At 44.4% G+C, this 15313-nt stretch overlaps 1 protein-coding gene across 2 annotated transcripts in view; it reads left to right on the forward strand.

Moving 5' to 3' along the window:
* The window catches only part of ALPK2 (alpha kinase 2), a 148391-nt gene that overhangs the window by 64135 nt on the left and 68943 nt on the right, over positions 1–15313 (forward strand). Inside the window, exon 1 of one of the 2 annotated variants that reach the window (XM_017890520.1) lies at positions 7038–7246. The exons of the other annotated variant lie outside the window; for it this stretch is intronic. Coding sequence (XP_017746009.1) covers positions 7085–7246 — 162 coding nt within the window. The 5' untranslated portion in view covers positions 7038–7084. Of the gene's footprint in view, positions 1–7037; positions 7247–15313 lie in introns of those variants that run through there. 2 annotated transcript variants of the gene reach the window in all.

The raw sequence follows: 15313 nt of genomic DNA on the forward strand, positions 1-15313 counted from the left end.
AATACTTCATGCTAATAAGACTGTGTGGAAACAGACTTTTCTCTTACACTACTGGCAAGAGTACAAATTAGCACAACCCTTCTGGATGTCAAATTGGTGATATTTAGTAATCCTTTAACATGCTAATTTTGGCCCTGTAATTAGCCTAATAAAATTATCAGAAGTATAAATAGAGCCATCGGGACAAGAGTCTTTTCATTGTAGCATGGTTCACAATAATGAACACTGAAACAATCTAACAGTGGAGGACTGGCAAAATATATTATGGTACAATATTCTTTGGACTATGCAGGCATTAAAAATCATGCTTTGAAAATACTTAAGGATATTTTTTAAATGCTTGGAGACAATTTACAAAACAATATATATGTTGTTTCTTACCTTGAGAAACTTACAGGTTCATGAGAGGATTAATCTCTTTGCCTGTGGTCACACAATTTGTTTTTTGGCAGAACCAAAGCTACAGCCCTGGTCATTTTCCCTCCGTTTTATGCCCTTATACCTCACGCCAATTCTAGCCTAAATGAGTCAGTCTCAAAGTCACTTCTTTCACTCTTACCTAAGGTAACTGACAATACATTCAATGGTTTTAAAACAATGTCTCTGTTCCCCTTTCTAGATGTTTCACAACATAAGCTCCACTCTGTTTTACTGGAAAATAGTATGTATATTATAATACTACAGCTTTAAAAGTCCCTTAAGAGACAAAAGCCAGCAAGAGAATGTTTTTCTTTGATCACTGAGGGAATAGTGTGATTATGAACAGATATTGAAAGTTAGATGCTGGATAGGAGCCCTCAAGAGTCCAAGGGCTCTAAAAATGAGTGTTGTAAAACCAAATTGATATGGATAAAATTTCCTTTCTTATATTTCTAGAACCATATATGGTAAGACTGTATTACACGAGCTGCCAAATTCCCCCAGGGGGAGCATCACTCTGTAATCCTAAGGTGCTATGGACTAATGTTTGTAACCCCTAAAAATTTTCATGTCGAAGTCCTAACCTCCAATGTGATACTATTAACAGGTGGAGTCTGTGGGAAGTAATCAGGTTTAGATGAGGTCATAAGGCTGGGGCCCCATGATGGGATTAGAACCCTTGTAAGGAGAGACACCAGAGAGCTTGCTTCCTCTCTTCCTTCTGCTATCTGAGGACACAATGAGAAGGCAGCCACCTGCAAGTCAGGAAGAGAGCCCTCACCAAGAACTCAATCAGCAACACCTTGGACTTCCCAGCTTCCATAACTAGATCTTGGACTTCCCAACTTCCAAAACTAGAAGAAATATATGTCTCTTATTTAAACCACTCAGTATATGGCCTTTTGTGATAGCAGCCTGAGCTAAGACATAAATTCACCCTCAGAAATTACATCCACAGCTCCAGGTAATTTAGGAGTCATTTGGTATACAAATATAGTGAACTACTAAAGGGCATCCCTGTAGTCTAAAATAGCTTCCATGTGTACCTAATTTACGCCAGAGGTTAGCCTGTTCACTGGGAGGCTCTAGGTTCTTATGAATGATGATGCTGATATTGTGCTTATTGCATGACACCAACTGACACTTTAGTAAGGCATTTTTCTGAAATGGAATTGTTATTTACCCAAAGTAAGCAGTAAGCCACAAATCACATCAGTCAGTTCTGTAGTTAAAAAGACTGAAAATGAAACCATCTTGGAGGTACATTTTTAGATCACCTTAACTTCTATACCAGGTCACAAGTCTGCGCTGATGGTAGGGAGAAACAGAAGTGTTGTCATCATCCACAAATTCATAACTGTTCATTGAATATTTGCGTGTTCCAAGTACTGTATTAATGCTCAACATTTGGCATTTCTGGTAGTCCATGTAACAAAACTGTGAGCTGGCCCACAAGGCTCAAAGAGGTTAATTAACATGCCCAGGCCACCTCTATCTGTAAGTGACAAAACTGGAACTCAAGTTCCATAAGAAAATCAGATCAACACAACACAAATTGAAGCGGGTGAAGGTGAGGATGATGACTGAATGCTGACTGAGTGTAGTCAGATTAACTCAGGTGAAAGAACCCCCATGGATTGGCCCCAACATCCAGATTGTTGAAAGTACTCAATTGCTTCTAAGGCAGGTGCTGATAATGCCTGGCCCCATAGCTACTCAGTCCACCTAGGTTCCCCGCAGCTGTAGGTGAAGGCAGTTTCCACCACCTGACAGCTCCCACAGTCTGAGAACTTCATGAGCTGGGAGGTTGCTTGGCCACACCAGAAAGTGGATCTAGAAGTCAGGAAAGTCCTTCACCAGTGGGGGTGGGAGTTGGTAGACTCCATAGCTTCCTGTGGAGTTAGTCTAAGGCATTCATCACACGATTCCTTAGAGGATCCCCATGTTGTCAGGTCCCTGTTGTCCATAGCAGCCCACAATCATTCATTCATGTCCCATTTCCTGGTGGTTTTTGCTTCCATCTTATATTCCCCTTTTCTCCCCATGTTTTCTGGGATCATCTCCTGAATAAACTAACTGCATCCACATTCTTGTCTCAGGGTCTGCTTTCTGGGGGGGATCTTTAAGACAATTTCCTAATGCTGACCATTAAGGTTGAACTTCCTGTCCTCCAGGACACTGAGGACATCCCCTTTTTAGGTTTAACCTTAAAGGATTCTGGCCTATTCCTGAAGGCCCAGTGTTTCAATGCAGCTTATTTCATCACCCTTTCGGTATTTCACCATCCTCACATAACCATCCAGTCCTGCCTCACGCCCTCCCCAGTAGTCCTATAGCTCTTTATTTTACTGACTTTAGAGCCTTTGCTGCACACCACACTGGGGTTAGATTGGCAGTATACTTATTTGTCTCCCCTACTAGATTTTATATTCCTTGTGGGTCAGTGCTGAGCTTTCTTGGGCACACACAGTATCTGATAGATCTCAATAAATGTTAAGTTAAACATTGTCATGTGATCTGATAGGTTTACCTGTTACAGGAGATTTAAACTCAGCGAGTGTGACAACTTCAGAAGCATTGTAATCCCAAACAGTAAAAAAAATCTGAATCACAGTAATTCATTTGAAGCTATTCAAAGATATAAAAATGGAAAAGTAAATCTCTCACTGACCCTTATGGGGCATAGGACTGCTGAGAATTACGATCTGGAAAGTCAGCATCTAACTACCTGAGAACTCAGATTGGGCAAATTCTCCAACTCCAGAAAAACAAAAATACCCTATTTCTTTTCCCTGTGGAATGAAGGCAGCAGAATGTGCCTAAGGGACCCTGCCCCCTGCAGTAGACTGCCCATGCCCATGTAACAGTATGGTATGCAGAATAATCCCCTCCAAATACATCCACATCCTGATTCTCAGAACCTGTGAATATGTTACCGAAGTGAATATGGCAAAAGGGACATTGAAGATGTGATTAAGGTTATCAGCACTGACATGGGAAGATTAGCTTTGACCCAGGTGGTCCCACTTGGTCCCAAGGGTCCTTTTAAGTGGAAGAGGGAGACAGGAGCATCGGTCAGAGAAGGATTTGAAGATGCTACTGTGCTGGCTTTGAAGATCGAGAAAGGACCATGTACTAAGGGATGCAGGCCATCTCCAGAAGCTGGACAGAGGGGATTCTCTCCCTGTATTAGTTTTCATGTGCTGATAAAGACATACCCAAGACTGGGAAGAAAAGAGGTTTAATGGACATATAGTTCCACATGGCTGAGCAGGCCTCACCATCATGGCGGAAGGCAAGGAGGAGCAAGTCATGTCTTACATGGATGGTGGCAGGCAAAGAGAGCACTTCTGCAGGGTAACTGCTGTTTTTAAAACCATTAGATCTTGTGAGACTCATTCACTATCATGAGAACGGTGCAGGAAAGAACTGCCCCCATAATTCAGTCACCTCCCACTGGGTCCCTCCCATGGCATGTGGGAATTGTGGGAGTTACAATTCAAGATGAGATTTGGGTGGGGACACAGCCAAACCATGTCACTCCCCTGGAGCCTCCAGAAGGACATGGTCCTGCTGACACCTTAATTGTAGCCCAGTGAGATTCATGTTGGACTTCTGACCTCCCAAACTGCAAAGTAATAAATCTATGTTGTCTAAGCCACTAAATTTGTGGCAATTTGTTACAGCAGCCATCAGAAACAGACACAGTAGGTAATTTGAAAATAACATGCTTGAAGGCAAGTCTGGATATCCTTGGTTGGGTTTTTACTTCAGGTGTCAGAGAAGCAGCCCATTCCTCACACAGACTGCAAATTTCAGTTGTCTTTGGCTTAGAAAATCTGATGTGGAAGAGAAAACAAGAAAAATGGCAATCTATCTGGCATGAAGCTAGCTTCACTGAGTGTAAGCATCACACCTGGGAACTCAGGAAGCCTCGGAGGGTAAGGCCTGAGTCAGAGACTCCACAGCCAGTCAACTGTAGAATCCCTAGGCCCTTTCAGGATTCTGCTCAGGAAGTTTCCAAGTCCACAGAATCACTAGGAGCTCCTGGCCTGAGGACTGTGATGGGGTGGACTCCAGGAGAAAGCCTTCTGAGAAGGCCACAGCCTGAATTAGACCCCTGGAAAGTCAAAGCAGCAGAGATGGAGCAAAGGAGGTTGTAGCTGGGGCAGGAATCCTCTGAGCAGCCTTTAGGGCAGGGTGTCTCAGCCTCCACACTACTGATATTGTGGGCCAGATAATTCTTTGTTCTGGACAGCTGCCTGTGGGTTGTAGGATGTTTAGCAGCATCCCTGACCAGTAGCAATCTCTTCCTCTCACCCCCACCCCAGTTGTGGCTATCAAAAATATCTCCAGACATTGCCACATGTCCCATGGGGTGGGGATGGGGCTAAAATCACCCCACGTTGATTAGCTTTGGCTAGATTCTATACTATCACTAATGACAGTTGGGAAAGAAAATAGTTATCTCATTAAAATTAGTGCTGTCCAATAGAAATTTAATGCAAGCCAAATATGTAATTTTTTGTAAGTACAATCACAAATTGTACAACCATTACCACTATTTAATTTCAGAACACTTTCATTATACCCGAAAGAAACCCATACCTATTAACAGTCACTTCCTCTCCCCTCTTCCCCCAGCCCCTGGCAAATCCTAATATACTTTCTGTCTTGAATAGATTTGCCCATTCTGGATATTTTGTATAAATGTAATCATACAGTAGGTGGCCTTTGTGTGTCTGGCTTCTTTCACTTAGTGTAATGTTTCCAAGGGTCACCCATATGGGAGCATCTATCAATACTTCACTCCTTTTTATGGCCGAGTAATATTCCATTGTATGGGTATACCAGGTCTGGTTTTAGTCACGTATCAGTTAATGGACATTTGGGTGGTTTCCACTGTGTGGCCATTACGAGTAATGCTGCTATGAATATTTATGTACGAGATCTTTTTGTGGGCATATGTTTTCAATTATCTCGGGTAAATACCTAAGAGTGAAATTGCTGGGTAACTCTATGTGTAACCTTTTGAGGAATCATCATACTGGTTTTCAAAGCAGCTACGCCATTTTACATTCCTACCAGCAGTATATGATGGTAAGACACTTATGTCTTTTACTTTTTTGGAAGCCAGATTTTTAAAAACTACAAAGATACAGGTGAAGTGAACTTTAATAACATATTTTGCTAACTCAGTGTAACCAAATATTTCAATATGTAAACAATATAAAAATTAATGAGACATTTTACTTTTTTTTGTATTAAGTCTTTGAACTCTGGTGTATATTTTCCACTCATAGCATATCTCAATTTGGATGCTAATTATTCTTTGGAGATACTTAATCTGTATTTAGAGTTCATGAAATTAAGTTGGAAGGGTAGATTCACATATCCAAATTGTTCCAAACCTATTAAAATTTTTTCCTAACCATATCGCATATATCAACTTTGAAATTTAAATGCACATTAAACTAAAAATTCAGTTCCTCCTTCAAACTAGGCATATTTCAAGCCTCACTAACCACATGTGGCTCAAGGTTCCCAGGTTGGATAGTCCAGCTCGAAGTGATTTCTGTTGTCATTGTGATTTTTATATATTTTAGAGATGGGATCTCGTTTTGTCACCCAGGCTGCAGTGCAGTGGTGTGATCATAGCTCACTGCAGCCTGGAAGCTCCTGAGCTCGAGAAATCCTCCCACCTCAGCCTCCCCAGTAGCAGGGACTGCATGCACCCAGCTCTACTGTAATTTTTAAAAAACTATTGCCCTGGGCCTCAATGTTGGTTTTCTTTCCTCTTTTACAGCTGATCCAATGACAAACTATATATATATACACACACACACGTATATATATGTGCATATAGTGTGTATATATACACACACTACATATAGTTTATATGTAATTCATGTATATATATATAATTCTTTTTCTCTTTAACAGACTATTTTTTAGAGCACTTCTAGGTTCACAGAGACATTGAGCAGGAAGTACAGAGATTTCCCATATATAGCTTGCCCCCACAAATGCACAGCCTCCCCCACTATCTACACCGCCTCAGAGACTGCATTTGTTACAGTTGGTAAACCTACATTGACACATCACCATCACCCAAAGTCCATGATTTACATGAGGGTTCCCTCTCGGTGGCACCCATTCTGTGGGTTTGGACGATGTCTAATGACATGCCTCCCCCACCATCACGTGTGATCCTGTCCTAGAGGAAGGGCAGCCTCTGTATGGCAGTGTTCTTAGCCATGGTCTGCTGGTTTAGAACAAGTGGCAAACAGCAGCACTGGCCACCCATGAGCCCCTCCAGCCTCTCGGCCCTCAACCCTTGCAGACCTTATTTCCAGTGGCCAGCCCTGCTGGGCAGCCCCCACTGCCAGGGCTTTAGTGTCCCAGTTGGCATCCTGGCAGCCATGCCACTCATTGGACAGTCTCCACTGTGTCTCTTGTATCACTTTAAAAACAACATGCCACCCTGCCTCCAGGCCATCTCTCAGGTTACCGCGGAGATACAGGACGAAAAGAGGACACATTCCATTCATCTGTGAGGTCACAGGTTATTGGGCTTAGGCGATCTTATGTGGAATAGGAAGCTGGGGGGTCGGGAGTAGGTAGCATTTGTTATGAGCTTTCATCATGCAAAGTCTAAGGGCTCATGTCTGCAATGAAGAGACAGCAGCACCATCTCCCCTGGGGCAGGGATGTCACAGCCTGGCCCTCAGGGACTCCAGGTTCATACAGGACAGTGGCCCGGCCCTCAGGGGCTCCAAGTTCACACAGGACAGTGCTTCTCTTCTGGGGAGCTTTTCAAGATTCAGTGAGTCTGGGGAGGGGCCTGAGACCATGCATTTCTAACAGACTCCTAGGGATTTCTACCCTTGGGATAATGAGGGCTTAGGGCTTTCCACAGAAAGGATTAAATATGCCCCACCCTTCCCTCCTACCTTCTCCACCAGCTCCACCACCCAGTAGCTAATAACAGCTGACATGTATTGAAGGTAGAAATGTACGGGGCCTGAGCTAAGCACTTTGCAGGGGTTGGCTCATTTCATTATCTCAACAGCCCTGTGAGATAAAGCCTGTCAGCCAGGCTCTACATCAGGAAGCGGCAAAGCCTTGCTTTGAATGGTCTGCCTGACTCCAGGCTCTGTCTCTATAGATGAGGTTAAATAGCTTCCCTAATTCCATTTTAGGTCTGAGTTCCTTAGCTCTCTTCAAGACTAAAATAACTGTCGATAACAGTGGTGGCCTCTGGTGAAGGTGACTGAGTAACTGGGTGGGAGGGACACAATTTTTACTATATACCTGTTCACTGCATACCTTATGAATTGTGTGTGTGTGTGTGTGTGTGTGTGTGTGTGTGTGTGTGTGTGATCTAGTCCAATAAATAAACGAATAGCTTTAAAAATTAGTTTTTAAGTCTGGGCGTGGTGGCTCAAGCCTGTAATCCCAGCACTTTGGGAGGCCAAGGTGGGTGGATCACTTGAGGTCAGGAGTTTGAGACCAGCCTGGCTAACATGGTGAAACCCCATCTCTACTAAAAATACAAAAATTAGCCGGGTGTGATGGTGGGTGCCTGTAATCCCAGCTACTTGGGAGGCTAAGGCAGGAGAATTGCTTGAACCTGGGAGGCAGAGGCTGCTGTAAGACGAGACTATGCTACTGCACTCCAGCCTGGGTGACAGAGCGAGACTGTCTCAAAAACAAAAGTTTTTAAAAAGCCCAGGGCCTTCACAGTTAGAACCATGTACAAGTAGTAGAGCCTGTTCTCAGGGCAGGGGGATGTTCACCACGTTAGGCCACCAGCATCTCCACTGAAATGGTTGGGGTTCTTCGGGCCTCATCCATGCCCCTCCCATTCTCCGGGAGTGTGCAAGACAAAGCTGGCCTGCAACTTCCCACCAGATGATAAAGGCTACACTTAGCACCTGGTTGGCAAGGACATTTCCAGAGTAGGTAGACTTTATAATAACAATTCAATAAATAGTAATATTGGTTAATAATGGTGCTATTCAAAGTCAGACATGAGAATTCTTTCCCTTTAGACAGATTGGCACAAGTCTGAATTGCTCAGTGCTGACCTTTGCTCTTTTGTGATATTATACATTGACAAAGAAGAGAAAATCAGGATAATAACCAAGAAACGATTAGACTTAGCCATTGTGGGTACCTAGATATGATTCGAATCTCAGTGTTATCTCACTAACCTAAGCTAGTTACTGTACTCCTGAAAATGTGAATTTTAACATATTTTAAAGAAGTGCAGGTTAATTACTTCCAAATCCATATATGGAGTGAATCTAATTGTTAAGAAGGATTTACAAGAAGAGGCTCTGGCCAAACCAGTTGTTACTCGAACAACACGAACTTGCAGTTTTCTGTGTTCCCACCCTCTTGAAGTGTTGAAGTGTTGTGTGTTAAGATTATACCAAGCAGACCCTGCCATATGCCTGTTGAGCTGTGTAGTAGTCCATTTTCATACTGCTATGAAGAAATACCCGAGACTGGGTTTAATGGACTCACAGTTACACACGGCTGAGAAGGCCTCACAATTATGGCAGAAGGCGAAGGAGGAGCAAAGGCATGTATTACATGGTGGCAGGTAAGAGAGGGTGTGCAAGAAACTCCGCCTTATAAAATCATCAGATCTTGGGAGACTTATTCACTATCATGAGAACAGCATGGGAAAACCCACCCCCATGATTCAACTACCTTCTGTGGGGTCCCTCCCACAATACGTGGGGATTATGGGAGCTACCATTCAAGATGAGATTTGGGTGGGGACACAACCAAACCATATCAAGCTGGTTCTAGTGATGCGCATAAATAGGCTTGTTAACCCCCAGGCCAGATCCTTTGAGTCTCCAGACCTGAGAAAAGGGAGGGCAGAGAAGCCTGTTACTTCGTGGCTGGTCTAAAGGACCAACTGAAGCACAAGACATACTGATCTTGGGGACCCTAGGCAAGATCCTCAAGAGAATTAGAGGCTGGAGACACTTGGCAGGCTGCTGGGGAGGGGGCATCCCCCATGGGGTGGAAGGAGGAGCACCTGCAGGTCAGTGCCCATTCCGTGATGCTACAGTCTGTCTTATGATCAGGGCTGGAGGATCAGGATGTGGCCTTTAGCGACAGGGAGAAATGAACTCTGAAGCCCATCACAGTAACATCATCCGTGGTGCCTAGTTTCATTCTCCAAACCCCCGCAGTCAGACACAGGAGTGGCATATTTCCTACTGTTACCATTTTGAACCAACTCTGTGCCAGGCAGACTGCCTTTGTGTTCCACATAGATCTACCCTGAGGAGCATCCACATGAATGTCCATCATTCCAGCCCCAAAGACGATAGCTGAGCTAACACGTTTGTATTAGTCCGTTTTCATACTGCCATAAAGAACTGCCCGAGGGTGGACACAGTGGCTCATGCCTGTAATCCCAGCACTTTGGGAGGCTGAGGTAGGTGGATTACTTGAGGTCAGGAGTTTGAGACCAGCCTGGCCAACATGGCGAAATCCCGCCTTTACCGAAAATACAAAATTAGCCGGACTTTGTGGCGCACACCTGTATTCCCAGCCACTCAGGAGGCTGAGGCCGGAGAATTGCTTGAACCTGGGAGGCAGAGGTTGCAGTAAGCCAAAATCATGCCACTGCACTCTCCAGCCTGGGTGACAGAGTGAGACTCTGTCTCAAAAAGTAAAAAACATAAAAACCAACTGCCCGAGACTGGGTAATTTATAAAGGAAAGGTATTTAATATGACTCACAGTTCAGCATGGCTGGGGAAGCCTCAGGAAGTTTACAATCACGGCAGAAGGCAAAGGATAAGCAAGCACCTTTTTCACAAGGCAGCAGGAAGGAGAAATGCCGAGTGAAGCAGGGAACAGGCCGTTAGAAAACCATCAGAGAACTCACTATCACGAGTTCTTATGAGAACTCACTATCACGAGAACAGCATGGGAGAAACCACCCCCATTGTTCAACTACCTCCACCTGGTCTCTCCCTTGACACGTGGGGATTCTGGGGATTACAATTCAAGATGAGATTTGGGTGGGGACACAAAGCCTAACCATATAAAGAACTTACTTGGTGTATCAAGTACTGGAGCAAGCAGTCTCCATCCCTCACTGAGCCTACTTGTAGTGAAACTCCCTGAGCTGGAGTCCTGACGGTGGTTGCTGATGCGTTCTTAGCCTTCAGGCCCTGTGTCTAACCCATTCCCAAATCCTGTCTGTTCTAATTCCACAGTGTCTCCTGCATTGGAATCTTCCACTCTGTATTAGATTCCAAGGTCTGCCATAACAAAGCACCCAAAACTGGGGTGCCTTCAAACATCAGACCTTTATTTTCTCACAATTCAGGGAGCACAGTCTGAAATCAGCAGACAGTTGGCGACATCGGTTTTCCCTGGAGGTTTGAGAGAGAAGCCATCCCACACTTCCCTTCTAGCTTCGGTGGTGACCAGCAGCCCTTGGGGTTCCTTGGCTTGGAGCCAACATTAATCCAATCTCTGCCTCCATCATCACACGGCCTTCTTCCCTGTGTGTCTCTGTGTTCAAACTTTTCTCTTACTATAAAGACAACAGTCACTGGATTAGGGCCCACTGTAATCCAGTATGACCTCATTTCAATGTGATTGCATTTGTGAAAACCTATTCCTAAGTAAGGTCACATTCTCAGGTACAAAGGGTTAGAACTTGAACTTATTTTTGGGGGACACAATCAACCCACTCTCCATTCTCCCAGCCACCATGGTAGCCCAGGCTTCCTAATTTCATCTGGGCCACTGCCATCGCTTTCTTTCTAGATCATTAACAACCTTCTTTCCTTATAGAACACCTGCCTACCCTAAATCTTGATCGCCTCCCTACACAGAACGTAAGTTTCAAGAAGACAGAGACTTTGGCTGGTGATGTTTTCCTTAGAAGCTAGGACAAGGCCAGGAACATTGACGGCTTTCAACAAGTATTTGTTGAATAAAGGAATTAATGAATGTACATGCATCAGCAGCAAATATATTGATTCTGCATCTTTCCTTGATACACTCGTCCCTTCTCTTCTCCCCAAAGTAGATTAATTTCTACTGTAGCAAGTTATTTCTGTCTCTGTGCTAGCCTTTACCTATAGTCATTTGTTTGCCCAGCTGGGGTGTTATTCTGTGAGCTGGGTGGGGACAGACACTAGGTCTGATTCATCTTGGAATGTGCAGAAGAAACACAGCGTATGTCAATATTTGTTGAAAGGAATTAGATTAGTTAATGAGGCAAGACAGAAACATGAAAAATTATATTCCCCCACCCCCTCCAATTGACTGCCTCTACCACATTTGCAGAACTGGGGTGGGGGCGGGAGGCAGGGCAGGAGGTAAAATTGCAAATTCTGTAAGTTCCCCTTTCTGCTGATGCTTGAAAAATTATCTTTCTGAGTCAGCACAGGTATTTTGATACTGCCTTGCGATTTGGGGCATTTTTTTTTTTAAGTGATGATTTAAAAACAAGTGCTTTCACATTTACCATCAAACTGATGGGGTTGGATGGGAAAATAACCATCATGAGAACCATTTACTGCTTCCTCTTTTAAATTTCTAGTTCAGGGTCTAAATCTGACCATAAACTTAAGGAACTCTTCAGTCCCTGCCTCTCCATAAGGAGATAGCAGAACATTCCACTCAGGCATGGGTTGGTCTTCATCAGAACATTCTGAACTGGCTGGTGCTGACTGCAGGGTCTGGAAGGCTGGGCTGGTGACAACGATAGTGACAAGAAATAGACCTGGCTGCACTGAATTCCACTCTCTGGACAGACTTTGCTTAGCACAGAAGTAGGCATAACTTCCAGGAGAGGGACAACCTTCCTATCATTGCCCTGCCACTAAAACTTCATTTGAAACCTGTCTCTTCTCAAGTCTGTACCACCCAGTCAAGTGACTATGCTTCACTGCTGATTGTGGACAGCAAACAGGAGACCATGGAGTGGGGGGCCAGAAGGACAGGCTGGGAAAAGAATGGATTGCTTTAGTGGGTTGAATCGTGTTCCCTGCAATTTTGTGCACCTGGAACCTCAATATTTGGCCTTATTTAGCAATAAGGTCTTTGCAGATATAATTAGCTAAGATAAGGTCATACTGGACTAGAGTGGGCCCTAAATCCAGTGGCTGGTGTCCTTATAAGAAGAGGAGAGGACACACGAAAAGACATAGAGGGAAGATGGCCACGTGAAGATGGAGGGAGAGATTGGAGTGATGCATCTACAGGTCAAGGAATGGCGAGGATGGCCAGGAGCCACCAGAAGCTGGAAGAGGCAAGGGAGGACTCTCCTTTTGTACCCCCAGAGGAGTGCAGCCCTGGCGATACCTTGAATGCACACTTCTGACCTCCAGAACTGAGGGAGTAAAGGTGTAGTGTTTTAAGCTGCCCAGTTTGTGGTCATTTGCAGCCCTAGGAAACATGTACAGTTGCCAATAGTATAGATACAGTGAATTATTAAGAAAAAAATGTATTTTTTTTCCATTTTTGTTTCCAGTACCTTCTAAAGAAGCCAAGGAAACTAGGGTTACCTCCGTCTCGGGGGTGAGATGGTGATGAGGTGAAGAGGATTATACACAACAGAGATGGGGAAGGGGTTGTATATGATAGAGGCAGGGATGGGGTTGTAGGTGATGGAGAAGGGATGGGGTTGTATGTGATGGAGGTGGGGATGGGGTTGTATGTTTTGGAGATGAGGATGGGTTGTACATGATAGAGATAGGGATGGGGTTATATGTGATGGAAGTGGGGATGGGGTTGTACATGATGAAAGTGGGGATGGCATTGTATATGATGGAGATGGGGATGGGGCTGTACATGATGGAGATGGGGTTGTACATGATAGAGACAGGGATGGGGTTGTATGTGATGGAGATGGGGATGGGGTTGTATATGATATATATGGGGGTAGAGTCATATATGATGGGGATGGGGTTGTATATGATATATATGGGGGTAGAGTCATATATGATGGAGATGGGGATGGGGTTGTATGTGATAGAGAGAGGGATGGGGTTGTTCATGACGAAGGCAGGAATGGGGTTGTATGTGATGGAGATGGGGATGGGGGTTGTACATCATAGAGACCAGAATGTGGGTTGTCCTATGAGAGAGGCATAGATAAGGGTTGTGCTGTGGAAAGCAAACAGATGAAAATAAATAGGTTTTGTATTTGTTTAAGCAGGACAATAACCTTACAGTCTGGCTTTGTCGAGAGAGTTTTCCATGTTCCTTTCTTCTTAGATCAGAGAATCTTATCTCTGCACAATCTGAAAGCAAACAGGTGTGAGGGTGTGGACAAGTGGACACAGCTTTCCCTGCTCAGAGCTACTGGGAGGTGACAGAGACAGAGTCAGGGCGAGATGGGCACGTAGGTCCTGACTTCATGTTTTGCGATGTCGGGATTGTGGTGGAGCAAGCTAAAAGAAACTGAGAGGACAGGAGAGATTTGACTGCTTCTCTTTCTGGACACAGAAACTAGCCATCCTCCCACCTACCCATGTGGGGCAGCTCAGACACCGTCTTGCAGAGGGTGGGGTCAGCAGGACTAGAAGGTGAGCATTCCCTACACGACTGCCCAAGGGATTGGACCAGAGCAGGATTAATCAGAAAGAAAATTTTGTTATTTTCCACTCATCTTCCACATCCCTGAATGGGGGCCCATGAGGAAGACAGGATAAGTTCCAGAGACAAAATAAAGGGATTGCATGTACTCAGGCACCTGAGAAGAAAGGTGTGTCAATTTTCAAGCCACCATATGCACAAATATCAGCTCAGTGTATATTTTGCCTTCCTAGCTCAAATCACAACATTGAATTCCAGATGTTTTCTTTCTCCTTGGTTCTCCAAGCATTTCCCCACCAACTTCAGCTTCCCAGGAACTTTTTTGTGAATCATTATTTTTCCTTCCATCTACAAGGGGAAAGTTTGTTTCGATGGATCCATCCAAAGGGGCCCCTGAATTTCTCGTGTAATCTGCACCATAGTCTTCCTCAGTTCACATCTTGCCTTTGATTTCCCTCATCTTTAAATGCAACCCTGCTGTTGTACATTGCAACTTTATATCTCTGTGCCCAAGGTAAACCGGACATCTCCACTTTCCATGCATGGTGCCTGGCTATAGTCGGTACAGTTATGCTGATGTCTTCTAGGTGGTACATACTTGAAACCTCAATTATTTGTGGTTAAAACAAAAGATGCTTCTCTCTCTCTACTCAAAGGAGAACATAAAGCTTCTGTTTAGATCTAAAAAAGACCCCGGCAAACCAGGCAACAAACTATTAGTGATGAATAAGAGATTTAGTTTAGTAGAAGCTACATATTAACCAAAATGCAGGAGCCTGGGGCAATTTTCAGGTAGGAGATCAATGTCTCAACAGAGAGATGGTGAGTTTTGACACAGAGAAGAGAACTAGGCTGAAGACGCAAAACCTTCCTACATATGTTGGCAAAGGGATGTTGGATGAAGATCAGATTGGATAGATGTTCACTCATTTGACATAATCTCTGAGCATTTACCATGCTCGTTGCACCAGGTTGAACAACACTAATGCTGTTGTCCCTCTCCGTGATCTCAATATCCCAGGAAATGTTGTTTCTTTTTTGGAACGAAGCTGTCTCTCCATCTTAGCAGGAAATGTTATTGCCTGCTTCATCACCTGTCATTGTACTGCCAGAGGGGTTATTTCCTGCCCATCAAGAAACAAAGCCTAGCTGGGCACGGTGGCTCACGCCTGCAATCCCAGCACTTTGGGAGGCCGAGGTGGGTGGATCACTTGAGGTCAGGAGTTTGAGACCAGCCTGGCCAATAAGGTGAAACCCCGTCTCTACTAAAAATACAAAAATTAGCCGGCCATGGTGGCACT

Source organism: Rhinopithecus bieti, unplaced genomic scaffold, assembly GCF_001698545.2.
Source record: "Rhinopithecus bieti isolate Rb0 unplaced genomic scaffold, ASM169854v2 scaffold_17861, whole genome shotgun sequence".
Taxonomy (NCBI): Eukaryota; Metazoa; Chordata; class Mammalia; order Primates; family Cercopithecidae; genus Rhinopithecus; species Rhinopithecus bieti.